Here is an 18,555-nt window from a genome sequence, read left to right on the forward strand (position 1 = left end):
TCAACATGGATACCTCTGAGAATTGCCCCAAAAATGTCCATTTTGCAGGCATAACTAATATTTCCTACGAAGAACCCCCTTTGAAAAAATGATGACATGTAACCAAATCAATAAAGTATGCACAGTTTTGAAACAAAAAAGTGGGTAAAGTAAGCCGCGCCCTCTAGTGACAAATCTCTTCTGTTACGTCAAAATGACGTACATGGTCAATCAAGGTCATCTGTTTTTACCCAATGCGTCATATAAGCAATTGTCACTAGATGGCGCACTGACACTTGCACTTGTATTCCCTTGGATGGTTGTAATACTGGTCTTGTTCACACGGTTTCCTGTGTATTCGTTCAGAAATCACTTTGGAACTTGCTGGAATTTTCACTTTGAAATTTTAAGCTGATATTACTGAATATAACTCGATACCTACGTGCATTTCGGTACCATATTAAAGGGCAGTGGTCGTCGAGTGTTCGAATAAACAAACAATATGTTTTACATGCGTTGTTTACGTCGTGACGATCACCGACCCTTTAATAATTGCTGTAATGATGGAGTGAATGGTGGAACTGACGTCATTTAGCCAATTGAAGAATTGTATTACAATGTATATTATATTCATTTATTAGTTTATTTGCATAATCTCTCCAATTCGTTCTGGGCATTCCAAAATAGCTATAATATCTATTTACACAATCAGAATATACAACTGTCTATTACATGATAATTTCAAATCATTGAGTGTTTATTTCATTGCTCCCAGCAAAGACACTAGAAGAAGATCTTCTTCTAGTGTCTTTGCTCCCAGTCAGTGAAAAGTCGTCTGAAGGGCGCCCCCTTGCAGTGACATGACGTCATCCGGGACCTTCCGCTTACTCCACTAATAGTTTTTCGCCATTTTGGTCACCTGATAAAGCGTCGTCGGTAAACTCATTGGGATTCATGTCTACGGTTTCTTCGGGTTCTCTAACGTCATAACAAGTATAATGCAGAAAGGAAACGCTAACGGACTTCCTAAACTGTAGGTAAGAACTAGGCAGTGACTTAGCATAACGGATGGCTGATCAGACTCCATAGCGGCACAAACGCATCCAGAGAACACCGGCCAGTGATTTCGTTTGTAATTTGTATCCATCGCCCAACAGAGCCGTTTGGGAAAGTGGGAACAGTCTCTTCATCACAACTGATCCATCACAGGGTCGCCCGCAAATCAAGTGGAAAATCGTCCACTCGTGTCATATTTTGGAGACAAGCTATCGGCAGTCACCTGTAAACTGCGTTGTCTCCATGTGTGGCACGTCCCGGAAGTCGTTTCGTAACAATCATTCCAGTAATCGGAAGTCCCAGGGATCGCCCTTTTTCATCACTTTGCAAAGCGTGAATGTTTTTAGCGGCACTCATACTTATCAGTGAAAATAAAGGCGGCTGCGATCATTTAATTGCACTTTGTTTCGACTCAGTTTGATACCGGCACCGTATTCATCTAAATGCAAATTACAGACGTCAAAGACCACTGGACGTGTGAGAATTCCTGCCAGTTTTCGAATACATTTCTTTGGCTGATAAACCATCTGTCGGCACATAGTTGTCGACTCGTTGAGTAGCCAAGGATAACATCGTATCTATTACCACAACGGAATATTTACTTGTCGGGAAGTCGAATCACACCGGACTCTCGCGTGGCGCTATGTTTTGTTCGCACATCCCTGGTTTGTTTACGCATTGATTTACTTTAGTAATATACCTCAGCGTGGAGTAACGGAACCGGCAATTAATGTGTTTGACATCGCTTTGAAATGAAGCTACTGCAGAGGAAGAACGTTCTTTTAGACAGTTTGACAACGTTTGGTATTCAGACATTTTACTCTACATAGTATAGTCTCAGCTATGTGACATTGACAAGCCGATTGTTTATTTCTGGTCACATACGTAGACATCTGGCAATCATACTGTTTACACAACTCCCAGTTGACTTCCTGGTTATTCATATATCTTCTATGGGCCATTGGGCCAGACTTACTGATTTTGGAATGTTGTATTTTGGTGGGAGAGACTATTTTGCTTGAGAAACACTACATCAGAAAAACGATGGAGAAACCAGATGTACTGCCACTTGCTGCTTACTCAGATAGGAAATTTATCAAATGTTTGCAGAAACGTTCTGATGAAAGAACGGATGAGGTGAGTCAAACACTGTATATCCTAGTCTGACCTGATGATGGAAGCTGTACACAATTTGTCTCTTCCACTGTCAGGGCAGTGCATCTCTGCTCTAATCTGCATCATTTAATAGTAAAGATTTCTGCATCCCTACCCTCCTGAGTGCTCATCTTTATTATTTATTTCCACCATTTTGCATTTTCCTGAAGAGTTCATTTATTGTGTGATCATGTTTTACCCAAAGGCCCTCATTCTTTTTCTAACTTCCCTTTCAAGAATCATCAAGTTGTTTGAAACTCAGTTCGCAGTTCAACAAATTCAGTTCAAATTGCAATGATAGGTAATCCCACCAATCTATGAATAGCATCAAACAGTCTGTACTGTAAAATCTGTATTAGAAACTGTGGCTTCTATTAAAATGGTTCAATACAACAGAGGGGATGCGGCTTCTATTAGAGCATCTATACATATTAGAAATGATGAATTTTTGGTTTTCAATTATTCAAAAAGAATGGGTGCGACTAATACAGATTTTAGGTATTTATTGATGATAGTATTTAAAGTCACATCCCATGTACTCTCCTAAATCATAATGGTTTATTAATATGTACCAACTGCATGGTCTGGGGTATGACTCAAGATTGACCCTAATGGCAGCATTCCAATGGGAGTGCTGTTTTTTAGTTATACAATGTACCATTGGATCAGTCCTATTATACAACTGTGGAGTATTTTACTTTTTGCTGAGGATCATAAATTTAACTTATCTGTCATAAATCAAGTATCAAGTATTGTCACTAAATTTATTTGTTGCTGATTTCCGCCTTCAGTGAAAATGATTTCTATGTGATATTAAATTTCCTATAGTATTCATTCTAGTACTACTTTTTATATACAAATATTTCATGTCACTTAAAATAAATCTATTAGTGTCAAACTCTCCTCCAACGAAAGTGTTTGCTTCAAGATTCATCAAATTTTGATTATCATCATTATAAATCATTGATTTAAAGGAAAACAATTATAAAATAAACCTTAGTATATTATCTGGATTATCAGCCCATTTTCTTTGTTAAAAAAGAATTAAAAAGTTCTCTGCTACAATTTTATTTGTTATTTTTCTCTAAAGTAAAGTGAGTGTAAAAACCTATTTTATTGGTATGCGGTGAGTAAAAACATAGATAATCATGGGGAAACAGCTGTTCATCCAGGCATCGCGAAAATCAACATCCACTGAAAATGAAATTGATCAAATTCAAATATTGTCAGTTTTCAATTTATAGGTATAATTTTACATAACAGAATCATGTAATTGTAACCCACTTTTTGTTTTGAATCTCCAGACAAATATTGAAATGTGTTTTCTTCCCATCCTCAGGCTTCCTTCCTTTGCAACAGTTGTTGCTACGGGGTGTTTTTATTGCATAGGTTTAATTCAGCAAATATTGCATAGTATAATTAAGTAAACTGATTTTTCGTGAGTTGGTGGAAAATTAAAACACGTTCTTGCAGTGTTCAGATTCTAAAACACACAGTGTAAGTGTATTCCTCAAAATTAAAAAAAAGAATTCTATAATCACTAAAATTTCTATCAGTAAAAATTGTTCGTTTACAGTTTACATAATGCAGTAGTTGTCAGTGAGGACGTGTTATACATGTAACTGATATTTGCCAACATGATAAATTTCTGCTATGGGGAAATAATTTAAGATGATTTGTGTAATGTAATATAATTTAACAACCAACCATGATATATACAAAGTATCATCATTTTCTTCCTATATGTAGATACTTTAATTAATCTATCCCTCCCCCTCCCTCTGGTTCCATGCGTAGGTGTATACATACTGCCTAATTCATAATTTATTTTGTAAATCTACACAACACAGAATTATATGCGGCATTTATTACATTTTATCAAAATAAGTAAATAAACAAGTTATTTGGTTAAACTCTCTTAATATATTGTTTAGCTGTCAAGCAAAATATTTTTTGTCCTGTCAGATGTACTATTTATGGTGCTATCCAGGTCGTTATCAGTGAACTGGAAATCAATAAGTTGATTCTCTGTTGTGCCATGCTTACTAAATAATTTATCACACATTTAATACAGTGTACATGTACATGTAGATATTAGAAGCCAGAGTGAGCAGTTAACAAAATCATTAGTGACTGTGAACCTTTTCGTAAGATTTTTGAAGACACAGTGACTATCACAAATTATGATGGGGACAGTGAGACACAGTGACTATCACAAATTCACGTTTCAGCTATTAAACTCATATTGGGATAATTGATTGTGACGAAGATTATTAAACTATTTACCATAATTCTACCCATAGTTTTCATATATGATAAACTAGTTATTATTTGTTGACAAATTAGTTGTCAATTGTTTACAAACTAGTTATCATTTGTCAAGAAACTAGTTATCATTTGTCGACAAACAAGTTATCATTTGTCAACAAACTAGTTATCATTTGTCAACAAACTAGTTATCAGTTGTCAACAAACTAGTTATCATTTGTCAACAAACTAGTTATCATTTGTCAACAAACTAGTTATCATTTGTCAACAAACAAGTTATCATTTGTCGACAAACTAGTTATCATTTGTCGACAAACTAGTTATCAGTTGTCAACAAACTAGTTATCATTTGTCAACAAACTAGTTATCATTTGTCAACAAAATAGTTATCATTTGTCAACAAACTAGTTATCATTTGTCAACATAATAGTTATCATTTGTCAACAAACTAGTTATCATTTGTCAACAAACTAGTTATCATTTGTCAACAAACTAGCTATCAGTTGTCGACAAACTAGTTATCATTTTTCAACAAACTAGTTATCATTTGTCAACAAACTAGTTATCATTTGTCAACAAACTAGCTATCATTTGTCAACAAACTAGCTATCATTTGTCAACAAACTAGTTATCATTTGTCAACAAACAAGTTATCATTTGTCGACAAACTAGTTATCATTTGTCAACTAACTAGTTATCATTTGTCAACAAACTAGCTATCATTTGTCAACAAACCAGCTATCATTTGTCAACTAACTAGTTATCCTTTTTCAACAAACTAGTTATCCTTTTTCAACAAACTAGCTATCATTTGTCAACTAACTAGTTATCATTTGTCAACAAACTAGTTATCATTTGTCAACAAACTAGCTATCATTTGTCAACAAACTAGTTATCATTTGTCAACAAACTAGTTATCATTTGTCGACAAACTAGTTATCATTTGTCGACAAACTAGTTATCATTTGTCGACAAACTAGTTATCATTTGTCAACTAACTAGTTATCATTTGTCAACAAACTAGTTATCATTTGTCAACAAACTAGTTATCATTTGTCAACAAACTAGTTATCATTTGTCAACAAACTAGCTATCATTTATCAACTAACTAGTTATCATTTGTCAACAAAATAGTTATCATTTGTCAACAAACTAGTTATCATTTGTCAACAAACTAGTTATCATTTGTCAACAAACTAGCTATCATTTGTCAACAAACTAGTTATCATTTGTCAACTAGTTATCATTTGTCAACAAACTAGTTATCATTTGTCAACAAACTAGTTATCATTTGTCGACAAACTAGTTATCATTTGTCAACTAACTAGTTATCATTTGTCAACAAACTAGTTATCATTTGTCAACAAACTAGTTATCATTTGTCAACAAACTAGTTACCATTTGTCAACAAACTAGCTATCATTTGTCAACAAACTAGCTATCATTTGTCGACAAACAAGTTATCATTTGTCAACAAACTAGTTATCATTTGTCAACAAACTAGTTATCATTTGTCAACAGACAAGTTATCATTTGTCAACAAACTAGTTATCATTTGTCAACAAAATAGTTATCATTTGTCAACTAACTAGTTATCATTTGTCAACAAACTAGCTATCATTTGTCAACAAACTACATAGTTATCATTTGTCAACAAACTAGTTATCATTTGTCAACAAACTAGTTATAATTTGTCAACAAACTAGCTATCATTTGTCAACAAACAAGTTATCATTTGTCGACAAACTAGTTATCATTTGTCAACAAACTAGCGATCATTTGTCAACAAACTACATAGTTATCATTTGTCAACAAACTAGTTATAATTTGTCAACAAACTAGCTATCATTTGTCAACAAACTAGTTATCATTTGTCAACAAACTAGTTATAATTTGTCAACAAACTAGTTATCATTTGTCAACAAACTAGCTATCATTTGTCAAAAACTAGTTATCATTTGTCAAAAACTAGTTATCATTTGTCAACAAACAAGTTATCATTTGTCGACAAACTAGTTATCATTTGTCAACAAAATAGCTATCATTTGTCAACAAACTAGTTATCATTTGTCAAAAACTAGTTATCATTTGTCAAAAACTAGTTATCATTTGTCAACAAACTAATTATCCTTTTTCAACAAACTAGTTATCCTTTTTTAACAAACTAGTTATCATTTGTCAAAAACTAGTTATCATTTGTCAAAAACTAGTTATCATTTGTCAAAAACTAGTTATCATTTGTCGACAAACTAGTTATCATTTGTCGACAAACTAGTTATCATTTGTCGACAAACTAGTTATCATTTGTCGACAAACTAGCTATCATTTGTCAACAAACTAGCTATCATTTAACAAACTAGTTGTCATTTGGTAACCAACTAGTTATCATTTGTCAACAAATTAGTTATCATTTGTTAACCAACTAGTTATCATTTGTCAACAAACTAGTTATCATTTGTCAACAAACTAGTTATCATTTGTCAACAAACTAGTTATCATTTGTCAACAAACTAGTTTTAAGTATTACTAGGAAGATGTGCAGGAATTTCCAAATAAAATTATGAAAAAAATATTTTTTTTTTCTAATTTATAAATAAAAAAAAATATTGTGTAACATTCCTACATAGTAATATTTAATTGACAACTGCATTCTCTCTGAATTAACACATTTATGTGGACAGATGTCTTGTTGACCTAAAGTCATGTGAGGTTATGTCATACATATGTACACAATGCACATATTTGTGTATGTAGATTATCATATCAACCAAAACGCAGCCACAATCAGTTTTACAAATTGATATTTTAACATATTTAAAAAAGCTTACTGTGTGTGTTATAAAGTAATTAAAAAAATCATCGTAATTCTGTGGAATTATATAAACATAGTTGCCAGACTAATTTGGAAATCTGTTTGATCTTTGAAATAAGTGATTTTTAAAGTATCAATTTTATTCTCATTACCAATAGTATATAGAAATAAAGTATCAGGGGGTGGTACCTTTACCGTGCTGCTGAACAAAATTGCAAAAGAGTTTACAGAAAAAAACAAGTATTTCTTTTTAGCAATAAGTTATGGATTAGTTTTTCCTGACAACCGAATTATTAATTTCCTCCCAATAACCAAATGTATAAACGTATGTGAACCAATAACAGGCACTCACAAAAGTTTACATTAAAACTAGTTTTTAACTCTAGTATAATGTCAGAGTAATGCTGGATTTTGATCATGGTATGTAAGAACCAAAAAATGATTTAGAAGAATTTTATTTTTGTTTCATGAAAAATGATGTGTATATTCGGTTGACGTAATTAACATAACAGAAGAAGATATTTGAAATATTTGTTTTTGTTATCCATTATTATCCAGTTGGTGCATCCGGACTTCCCGGCTATATGTTAATAAATAAATGATTATTAATATTTAGTATTTCAAACTACTTGAAAATGTAGCATTCTTTTTTTATATTCTTTATCCTCTTTGGACTTGTCAGTTGGCGTCAACTTTTTTCTTGAAAATGGCAAAACTGCTCCCTTTGATACTTAGTAATGTTCATGTACCTTGGGTGGACCTCTTATTTGATATCTTCAAATCTCTAATTTTGATGAATATTATTTGTAAAAAGTACTGTTTTCTTAATCTATCACGAGTAGGCCTGATATCGTACAAAGCCGCCATTAACGATGTTCACCATACATGATATACTATTGGATGAGACAAGCCATATAATATACTTTATTATATTATTAAACGATTACATAGATTAAACCGTATATCATTATTAGGTTAAAGATATTGTCAACTACATATATGGTAAACCACTGCTGATTGATTGACTTTTGAAATTTGACATTTACTCGCCCAATCATAAATCATGTTACAAGTGAGCTACTCTTCATTAAAATTCTTCACATGTACAAGACTGATGTTGTAATATTAAATCTCTTGATAGTAAAATGGAGACTGCAGGAAAGAATATTGATCTTTTTAATTCTTAAATGTCAGGGTATTTTTTGTTTTCTGATATAGCCTAAAGAGAATTTCCACAGCCATTACATTATTACTGGTAAATAAACCTGAATAAATACGTCAATGACCGTCATTTGCCATATTTAATAATTCATATTTTAGGCTGAGGAAAAAAAAATTGATGTTTCTGGTCAATTTGTTCATTTATATCATTGTGTGTGGGCAACTTTTTATTTTATTCTGAAATTATCATTAAATTTGTAATTTTTCATGAAAACAGAATTTTACTTTTCATGCTTTCAAAACTTTTGACAAAAAACATAAAATAAAGCCCTGATATGTTTTTAATTGTTTTTTTTGTTTTTTTAAATAAGAAGAATACTGTATTGCTTTTAACTTTGCATGAAAAAATGTCCAAGTTTAAAATGACTTTCGTTCTTGGAAAAATATTTTTTGATTATTAATTCATATCTGTTTTGTCTGACAAAAGTGAGTGGGCACAGTCAGTCGAGAAAAACTCTTGCTTAGAAAGAAAAGACTCTAGGCAAAAGATATATTGTTACATTGCAGATATTCAACAGTGTTTGTCCTACTCATGTATCAGATTATTTCCAGAGTTAGAGAAAAGATGATCGTCCCTCGATAAAATAATTCAAATCTGCCACCATGATTACGACTATAACAATCGTTTTTATTCCCTGGCATGTACAAGTATATGGCAGCAGAGATAACTGTGGAGCTCAGTGTCCGTACGTCTGTCTGTACATTGTCATGTGTTTCCGTTTCCATGCCGATTTTCTCCAAACTTGGTATGGTTAGTGTACTTATGGGTGTGGTGATGACAGCATATACAATGTAAACTGTTAGTGTGTATGCTAATTTGCATATTTGCATGTATTAATTAATAAAATTAATGCTTATGGATGTAGTCGTATCTCTCAGACTCTGGCATTTCTAGGTTCACCAAACTTGGTATGGTTACTGTAATTATTGAACCTTTATTGTATGTGCTAATTTGCATACTGTAAAATGACTAATTTTCACTGGGTTTAAATTTTGCTGATTTACCATTTCAGGCTTATTCAGTGGGTTTTAAATTCACGGTTTTATCATTTAGATAGTGTGTTCTATACTAAATTTTACATATTCTCTGGGTTTTAATTTACCGTATTACCCCAGGCACGCGCCCAGGGGCCTGAACATACAAAATCAGGAAAAATTGGGGGTGGGCGCTTACCCGAGGACCACCCCAAAAAAGATTTTAAAAAGTTGTTTTTGTGATCGTATGATAAGGACAAATAAAGGAATTGATTCGTACACTTTGTACACGTACTTATTTCTTGATTTATGCGAGGTTTCAATGAACGTGAGCACTCGGTCAAGAACTGTGGGCACACTAAGACAAAGGGTCGAATTTCAAGAATAAAACTTGTTTTATGCAGTGAATGAAGTTGTAGTACTCACTGAAATTGGCTACAAAATATGTAATCAATGCACGGTTACTTTTTTAGTAACCGTGATCAGTGCAAGTCAAAACGGCCGGGAAAAACTACCGCTTGTAATCCAAGATGGCGATGACCTCATAACGCACGTATTGATACATCGCATCGTAATTACTGAAGAATAGCAGACAGGGTTATGAAACAAATAAACCTTTTATTACTGATGTAAAATGTTTACAAACTATTGTAAATACATAAACATATCCAAATGGCGATACATAAAAAACGAAAAAAAACGTAATGGACTTGAGGTAGGCAAAATGTTTTTTCTTCAACGACAGAAAAATAATCCACATGACCGTAATGTCATAGCTGTGATGAAGGATGGAAAGAAAGTAGCAAGTTTACGACGTGATGTCTCAAAAGTGCTAGCTCCCATTCACAGTCAGCTGGCACCGGTGTCGCTGGGTGTATATGATAAAGGGAAGTTGTGCAACCAAATTTGCCGAGTTTGCAGTTTTTCGCCAATAAAAAAAAATAACTAAGGCAAAAACTCATGGTTTTTCAGCATTTTTGTAATAAAGACATTATTCTCTATCAATAATCCGCCCAAAACAGGAACATTTCTACTAATTCTTGTGTTTTTTCAACGTTTTTTTGAAAAACCTGCGATTAGGCTGCCAAAGTAGAACATTCCGGAGGGGGTGAAACGGAAGAGCCAAACTTAACGCGTAAAAATAGAAGGCGTATTTTGACCTCTACGTGGCCAGCCAATGGCTGGACACAGATACGTTTGCGGTCGTTGCCAAAAAGCCCCGTCGCCTGGCGATGCTCTTTCATTTCACCCCCTCCGGAATGTTATTTTTTTATCGGCGAAAAACTGCGAACTCGGCAAATTTGGTTGAACAACTTCCCTTTATCATATACACCCAGCGACACCGATGCCAGCTGACTGTGCTCCCGTTATGGATTCACAGTCAGCGAAGTGCTACGTTTTGAAACCAAAGCTAAGTGCTTCAAACCACTCACCAAGGTATGGATTATTGCAATATTGGATTCATCGTGAATGAAGAGAAAGCAGAACGTGTGCGCCACATGCTGCGTGGTTCATCTTACTTCGTTAAGTTCCAATGAGTTTTTACGTAAAAACACAAACAAAACGGCCCTTTTCAGGGCCACCACACACTCCCAAAAGAGAACTACCGTTAACAAACACACTATTTAAATAAATCAAACGCGTTCGTTTTTGACAAATAAAACTTTATTGTTGACCCTGTTCTTGGCTAAAAATCACTCTGGACGTTTAACCGAGGATGTCCCCAACATGTAACTTTTGTGAAAACAGGGGGTGGGCGCTTGCCCAGGGAGGGGCACGTGCCCGGGGTAATACGGTAGCGCATTTTCCAGTCAGCGAAATAAGCAAAATTAAAACCCAGTGAATAATTAATCCTTTTACAGTATGTGAATATATTTACAACATCGATATTTATGGTCGATGTCATTACCTCTGGCATAAATATTGATCTTGGCATATTTAGTGAACTTGTGGTTCAAGTGCATATATAAATGCTTATATACGACTTCACATCTATGTAGTTGCAATAATTGTTGTTTTTATAATTTTCAAACAAATAGACATCATTCTCTCATTGGCTTCAGGTCTTAATCCAAATATTTGAAAAAAATATTAAAAAATTATGCTTTTCGGGGCAAATATTTTCACATTTTATGAAATTGTCGCTAAAATTTATCACCATTTTGAATCATACAGGCAGTTTTAGATATTACTTTTTGATCAAAAGTTTTGTCCTTTTTTGTCAACATTTCATGAGGAGAGAAGAAGATGGTACCAAAAGTTGATAATAGTGTCAAAGGGTTAATTCTATCATACATGGGTTGATTTTCTAAAAAGCTTAGTTGACTGTGTAGTGTTTCCCTGTTTTTTGTTGTTGTAATAATGACATCATTCAGTCTGTACTCTGTATTTATTTAGTGACAAGAGAATCAGTATCATCCATTAAATCTGTTTTTGTCTATATTTCAAGCTTTAACCATACATTCTGATATGAACAAGTTTTAATAAATTTTAATAAATTGCGTACATGTGTCCAGCTGATTTGTATCATATTAATACTCTGCTAATTTGTTGTGTTGTAAACTTTAGTTGTGGTAAGCCTGCTGTCAAAATAAACTGATGCTAATCGGGGAATAATTTCCAATTGTGTACTGTTCACTAGATATTCTGTATCATGACCTAAATTGCATTTAAATTAAAAAAAAAAATTAAAAGTTTCGTATACATTATTGTTCTCATCACACCTGCTGTATCCTGAATATATTTGCCCATAGCGATGTAATCCACACTGTCAACAAAAAAGAACATTGATGTGTGTCTATGGAAATATAATCCACTAATGTTCTCTGTCAATCATAATTATATTAATAACCCTGTATGTAAATCTTTATTGTAATCATGACATCTGATTTTTAAGGTGTTATTATCTATGAAATGCAAGCATCAGGGTTATAGCAAGAAAATGAAAAGTGTTTGTCAAAAATAAATTTATGGAAATGAAAAATAGCAGTCTGATTATTTTATAATTTATAGGTAATTATTAATCAAAATTAAACTTGTTTGTAAAAATTTTGCCTGTCAGTGAAATTTTGCACTTATCTAAAATGTGAGTGTCACAGGTGGATTGGTAAACACTGGTGAGCATTGCTATCCTCGTTTTATGTACATCAGTGATTTTATGGCTTCAGACATAAAGTTTTATATTTTGTATGACCTAATATAATAATCGCCGTAAAGCTGGATGTTGTATTGGCAAAGATGAAACCATTATCAGGAGTTAGATATCGCTTTATGGGGGTTGCAGGCTTCAGAAGTCGTGGGTAATTCAGAAGATTATCTAATATATTGAGATGGGGAGTGGGTGCTACTGCAGTATTCAGTATCTATAATTCAGCTAATAAATATAAAAATGTATCGTCTATTAGTAGCACATACACTTACATAAAAAGGATAGCAGTACGTTCACATCATGATACAACTCCCCAAAGTTTGAACTTCACGGTGGCATTGAAATCATTCATTCATTCATTCATTCATTCACTCATTCATTCACTCATTCATTCACTCATTCATTCATTCATTCATTCATTCTGCTGCTCTTCGAAAAATACAGTTTTTCCCTAAGCTATTCCTCTACAAATTTATAAAGCCTTGGAAGAAAATGTGAAAACATTAATAAAACATTGTCTTAACCCCCATACCATGTGTGTACCAGGAACTAACCAGTACATCCATATATAAACAAGTATATACTTTAAACCATGTGAATTTTGGGATACATGTAGAGTTCAGTTCACTCGCATGCAGTGGTAAAACAGGTAGAATAAGCATCCTATAAATTCAAAAGGGAGGGACCTAATGGCTATTCAGGAAACAATTCAAGTGTCTGGAGTGCATCTCAGAGTAATCTTAGTGGAAGATACTTCACAACAAATATTGATTTTGTAATACAGTCCATCTTTCATCATCAAACAGAGAATCCTGCATGTGATTCCGTGACCTGATGACATCCTAAGATGCAAAGGAAGGGTTGTACTGTTTGGCTATTGACAAGGCAGATATCTTGTCTACATCAGAGTTGTTGTATTATGATAATAATAACTTTATTACACTACTATGCCATCAGAGGGCGCAGTATGGTAAATAAAATACAGTAGCTAAACTATAAGATAAAATTAAAATTAAAAGATGATAAAATAGTACATATTACTTGGTATTTCAAATACAAATTTGGTGACAATTCAACTTTTAAAAAAAAGAGACCTCACACCTTGATACACTTGCACCTGTAATAAAACATTGTCTTAACCCCATACCATGTATATACCAGAATCTAACGTAAATTATTTCAATTTTGTGATCTACATGATAGAATTTTTCACAAATTTTATGAGTCACTGAAAAATCGCACAAATTTATATCATGGAAAATTTCTCTAAAATTCTACAACATAGTCTCGGTGACCTCTGCAAAATTTCGTCTAAACGAATGTTGTACATTAATGAAAACGTGAAAATTCTTGGCAACGAAATAAACAGTTTACAGTACAATGCATAGATGATTTCAACTCAAAAAATTAATTGAGATGACAAATTTTGAAAAAAAACTCTCAAGCTACTCCTATGGTGCAAATTAAAACATCTGTACAACAACTTCCAGTTGGAAGATGGAAGTATCACAATGCATCATGGGAGCACAAAAAAATAGACTGTAAAACATGTTAAAAGAGTGTACATGTCATTTTAGTGAATTTGACTCAATGCATGAATTAACAGAAACTTAATTTAAAGTTAAAATTAGTGACATCATGAATTTGTGAAATTACAGATTAGCTAAAGACATGTTTTACAGTAGTCATGGCTACTACTTGGATCTAAGGTTTTTCTTAAATTATATTTTGAGACATTCACTCACATACATGAGTTAACACTATAACACAAACTCCTCTTTTATTGCACTTCAACCCATCTTGATTTAATTGCTCACTATGGAATGTTTGTTATTTTCATTCTTATACAAAATAGCTAGCAGCATTGCTTTGTACTCATAGTTCCATTCTCTTCTATAAACATTTCAGAAACTGGCCAAGGTCAAAACAATGCACATTAAATCCTACATTCAATTTCACTGAAGTTTGAAGACTTTGCGCATGTAAATTCTGCTATTTTAGCCAAGACATTGAATATATTGGTAATAGCATTTGGCATAAACAATGGCATGCTATGGCTATAATCATGGTTGACAGTTATTGGGTTCATTGACCTGAAAACTATTGGTGGAAAGTTGAACTCTGATGACCTGGTGACCTTTGTTATAGCAACTGTCCAACATGTGTAATTGTACTGTGCATATGTAGTGGTTTATTAAGTGGGAGGCAACTGACTAAGTGACATTTCCATCTCTGTTAATTGTCCATGTTTGTGTGAACCTTCTCACCACCACTGACTTTGTAAGCTCAATGCAAAAGTATTTCTCTTTAAGATCTAATTGTTCCGTTAATCGTGTTAATTGTTTAAAATTGAAGCATCATTGTTTGTTTTTTTGAATTTGGGTGAATAATGTTGAATACAGCTGACGACAGGCACTTTACGATGACCTGTATATGGCTGGAATATGCAGATGGATAAAAACCTACACTCTTAGCTTTTAGGTACAATAAATCATCCCGCCATCATTTCCAGTCAACAGACACTATAAATATTAACTTTTGCTGCCACCAAGCATCACCATTTGTTAACCTTTGAACACTAAAAGTAAACTTTCATCACCTTTTGCAAAACAAATAAAATTGATATTTATTTAGTTAAAATTCAATAAAAATATTATGGAAAAATGTGTAAAATTGTGCAAAATCTTGGCATGAATAATTATATTTTGGCATTCAGAAGGTTTTTTTAAATGATAATTCAATAAAAGCCACTGACTTTCTAAAAAAATCCTTCTCTGCTACAAAACTTTGAGATTTTCCATAATTTGTGAAATTTCACAGCATGTTACAGTTTTGAGAATACACATGTATCAATTAGAAACCAGTATATAAACAATAATTCATATCAAAAAGCAATATCATGTTTCCATGGTGATCAAAATCTATATAATCACTGCTTGGTGAATATTTTATGAGGTTATTATAGTTTTGTGTTCTCCTGTTGCTATGTTACTGAGTTAGTATCAATTCACTGATGGATAAGTGAGGTTCAGTTTACAACAGTTGTCAATAAAACCGAAGGTGACAGTTTTTCATAATTTTAAAATTGAATCGATTTGCTTGGTTGTTTCCAGTCAAAAATGTCTTGGAATATATGTATGGATGATGTCCTAAATTATATTTTGTCTTGTTTAATCAGTATACAGTGTTTATAAATACAATTGTTGTTCTTATATTTTACAAACATTTCGTCAGCTGTTGTTTCAAAGGCAACTTTAGTAACTGTTACTCCCTAGGACTCCAGTCAAAGTCAATTTGACTCCCTAGGACTCCAGTCAAAGTCAATTTGACTCTCTAGAACCCCAGTGAAAGTTACGTGAATCCATATTACCCCAGTGAATGTCACTGTGACTTCCTATGATTCCAGTGAAAGTTACTGTTACTCCCTATGATTCCATTGAACGTTACTGTGACTCCCTATGATTCCAGTGAATGTCACTGTGACTTCCTATGATTCCAGTGAAAGTTACTGTTACTCCCTATGATTCCATTGAACGTTACTGTGACTCCCTATGATTCCAGTGAAAGTTACTGTGACTCCCTATGATTCCAGTGAAAGTTACTGTGACTCCCTATGATTCCAGTGAAAGTTACTGTGACTCCCTATGATTCCAGTGAAAATTACTGTGACTCCCTATGATTCCAGTGAAAGTTATTGTGACTCCCTATGATTCCATTGAACGTTACTGTGACTCCCTATGATTCCAGTGAAAGTTACTGTGACTCCCTATGATTTCAGTGAAAGTTATTGTGACTCCCTATGATTCCAGTGAAAGTTACTATGACTCCCTATGATTCCAGTGAAAGTTACCGTGACTCCCTATGATTCCAGTGAAAGTTACCATGACTCCCTATGATTCCAGTGAAAAGTTACTGTGACTCCCTATGATTCCAGTGAAAGTTACTGTGCCTCTTTGTCTTAAGGTCCTAGGAAAAATGTTTACTGCTACAAACATTTCTGACTCTTGAAAATGAATTTTTTTCTCGTATGAAATTTAAAACACAGTACAGCTGATGAGGATAACATTGTCAGGTAAATGGTAGCTTATCAACTAGATTTCCTGAATCTCATTTATAGAAAGCAGGGTCCATAGCGTTGAAAAAAATCCTTTGAAAGTCTTTGGATTTGTTGAGGTCTGGAAAGTCTTTATTTCTTCATAGTTATTAATTCATTTTAGAAAGGCACGTTTTCTTCAGGTAACTACCATATCCTCAGAACTTTGATGAGCTTTGGTGATGATGTTGGTCTGAATTAAGGGTCAAAATGTCTTGGGGAAAAATACAAGAAAGTTTGGGAAAAGGTCTGGAAAAGTCTTGGAAATCACTTGGCTCTTGGTGCTATGGACCTTGGAAAGTGATAAATATTAATTTTATCAAGCTCCATGCTATGGGATAAGCCAGTCAGCAAACCACAGATGTACTTGTACAATTAAATTTATTCATTTTGTTTTCTGTCAGCATTATAAACTTCAATACTGTATCTCAAAGAGCAGAACTATAATACATTGTTAGCTGCAGGCATCTTGTTTAAGAGGATAATCTTAAGTCTGTAGTTGATTTTAAATATTTATTACAAAACTTCATACTTCCAATACCTTCAACACAAGGCAGTTTTTCTAAGGATTTAACTTATTTCAATGATTCTAATTTATGTCTGACCACAAAAGAAAGTTCTTTACGATCCAACAATTCCCAAAAAATTGAAAAATTGAAAAAAAATAATAATAAAATCATGCACAAAAAAATAATAAAAAACTGAAGAAAAACTGAATAAGACCTGATTAATCTGAGTGGAATAGTTACTGCACAGAGATCATGAAAAGTAATTACATTTTAACTTCTTGTATCCTTGCATCAGCATGGTGTAAAAAACAACACGTTTTGTGATTACTACTGATGTTTTTATGGACTTATGTGACATTGGGATGGTTAGGAGATGGCCTGCTGATTGTAAGAACATGCAGTCTTATCAAAATCACATGCTTCTAGGAGAGTGTTTTACATTAGCTTGGATTTATATGTCTCTTGTCCATCAGTTCCAATTTAACACAAGCTTACATTCTGTTTACAATTGCAGTGAGTTTTTATGATCATAAGATATTCACTGTTTTGTTATTGAATATATTTTGTACTACCAGTAAAGTAAAAGTATAAGTAATTTGACAATTTTTTCTCTTAGATTGTATATATAATTTAATTGTACATGTTTTTCTTTTCTTGTCTTGTAATTGTCTTTTTTTCGTGAAACAATTCATCTAAGAAATAAAAAAGATGAGCTTTGACATCACAATCTATAGTAGTAGGAGATGAAAAAATTCAAATGCGTAAAACGAAATGAACAAGACTTTCGTTGTATTCAAAAATGAAAAATACCTCTTGGTAATACTGTAAAAGGGTTAATTATTCACTGGGTTTTAATTTTGCTTATTTCGCTGACTGGAAAATGCGCTAAATTAAAACCCAGTGAGTACATTTGTATGTAAAATTGAGCATAGAACACATAATCTAAATGATAAAACCGTGAATTTAAAACCCACTGAATATGCCTGAAATGCTAAGTCAGTGAAATTTAAACCCAGTGAAAATTAGTCATTTTACAGTACACAGATTGCAAATAAGCAAGGACACTAGTATTAAGTAAAACAAGACAAACACTCTATACCTATTTCAGAAACATTCACGCATTCGTATTTATAATAATGCATGTTGGTCTTCCAAATTAGGACTTTAATTTCAAGAAAGACAAAGTTTTGTTATTTTCGTGAGTCAGTGAAATTTTTGTAGCAATGAAATTTATCTGGGAAGTCGTACATCACATTCTGGTGACAATCGTGAAATTTTGGCTTCAGATTGACATCAAATCATTAAATCATCAAACATTCATCTAAAAAATCCCAGGATG

The 18,555-nt window shown here is 33.1% G+C and overlaps 1 protein-coding gene across 4 annotated transcripts in view; it reads left to right on the forward strand.

Moving 5' to 3' along the window:
* Window positions 1-1,658: 1,658 nt before the first annotated feature.
* The window catches only part of LOC102803275 (rap guanine nucleotide exchange factor 6-like), a 124,203-nt gene continuing 107,306 nt past the window's right edge, over window positions 1,659-18,555 (forward strand). For all 4 annotated transcript variants that reach the window (XM_085493880.1, XM_085493881.1, XM_085493883.1 and 1 more), the window contains exon 1: window positions 1,659-2,172. In XM_085493880.1, coding sequence (XP_085350006.1) covers window positions 2,080-2,172 — 93 coding nt within the window. In that variant the 5' untranslated portion in view covers window positions 1,659-2,079. The remainder of the gene's footprint in view (window positions 2,173-18,555) is intronic.

The sequence above is a fragment of the Saccoglossus kowalevskii genome, chromosome 19 (assembly GCF_978046115.1).
Source record: "Saccoglossus kowalevskii chromosome 19, keSacKowa6.1, whole genome shotgun sequence".
Taxonomy (NCBI): Eukaryota; Metazoa; Hemichordata; class Enteropneusta; family Harrimaniidae; genus Saccoglossus; species Saccoglossus kowalevskii.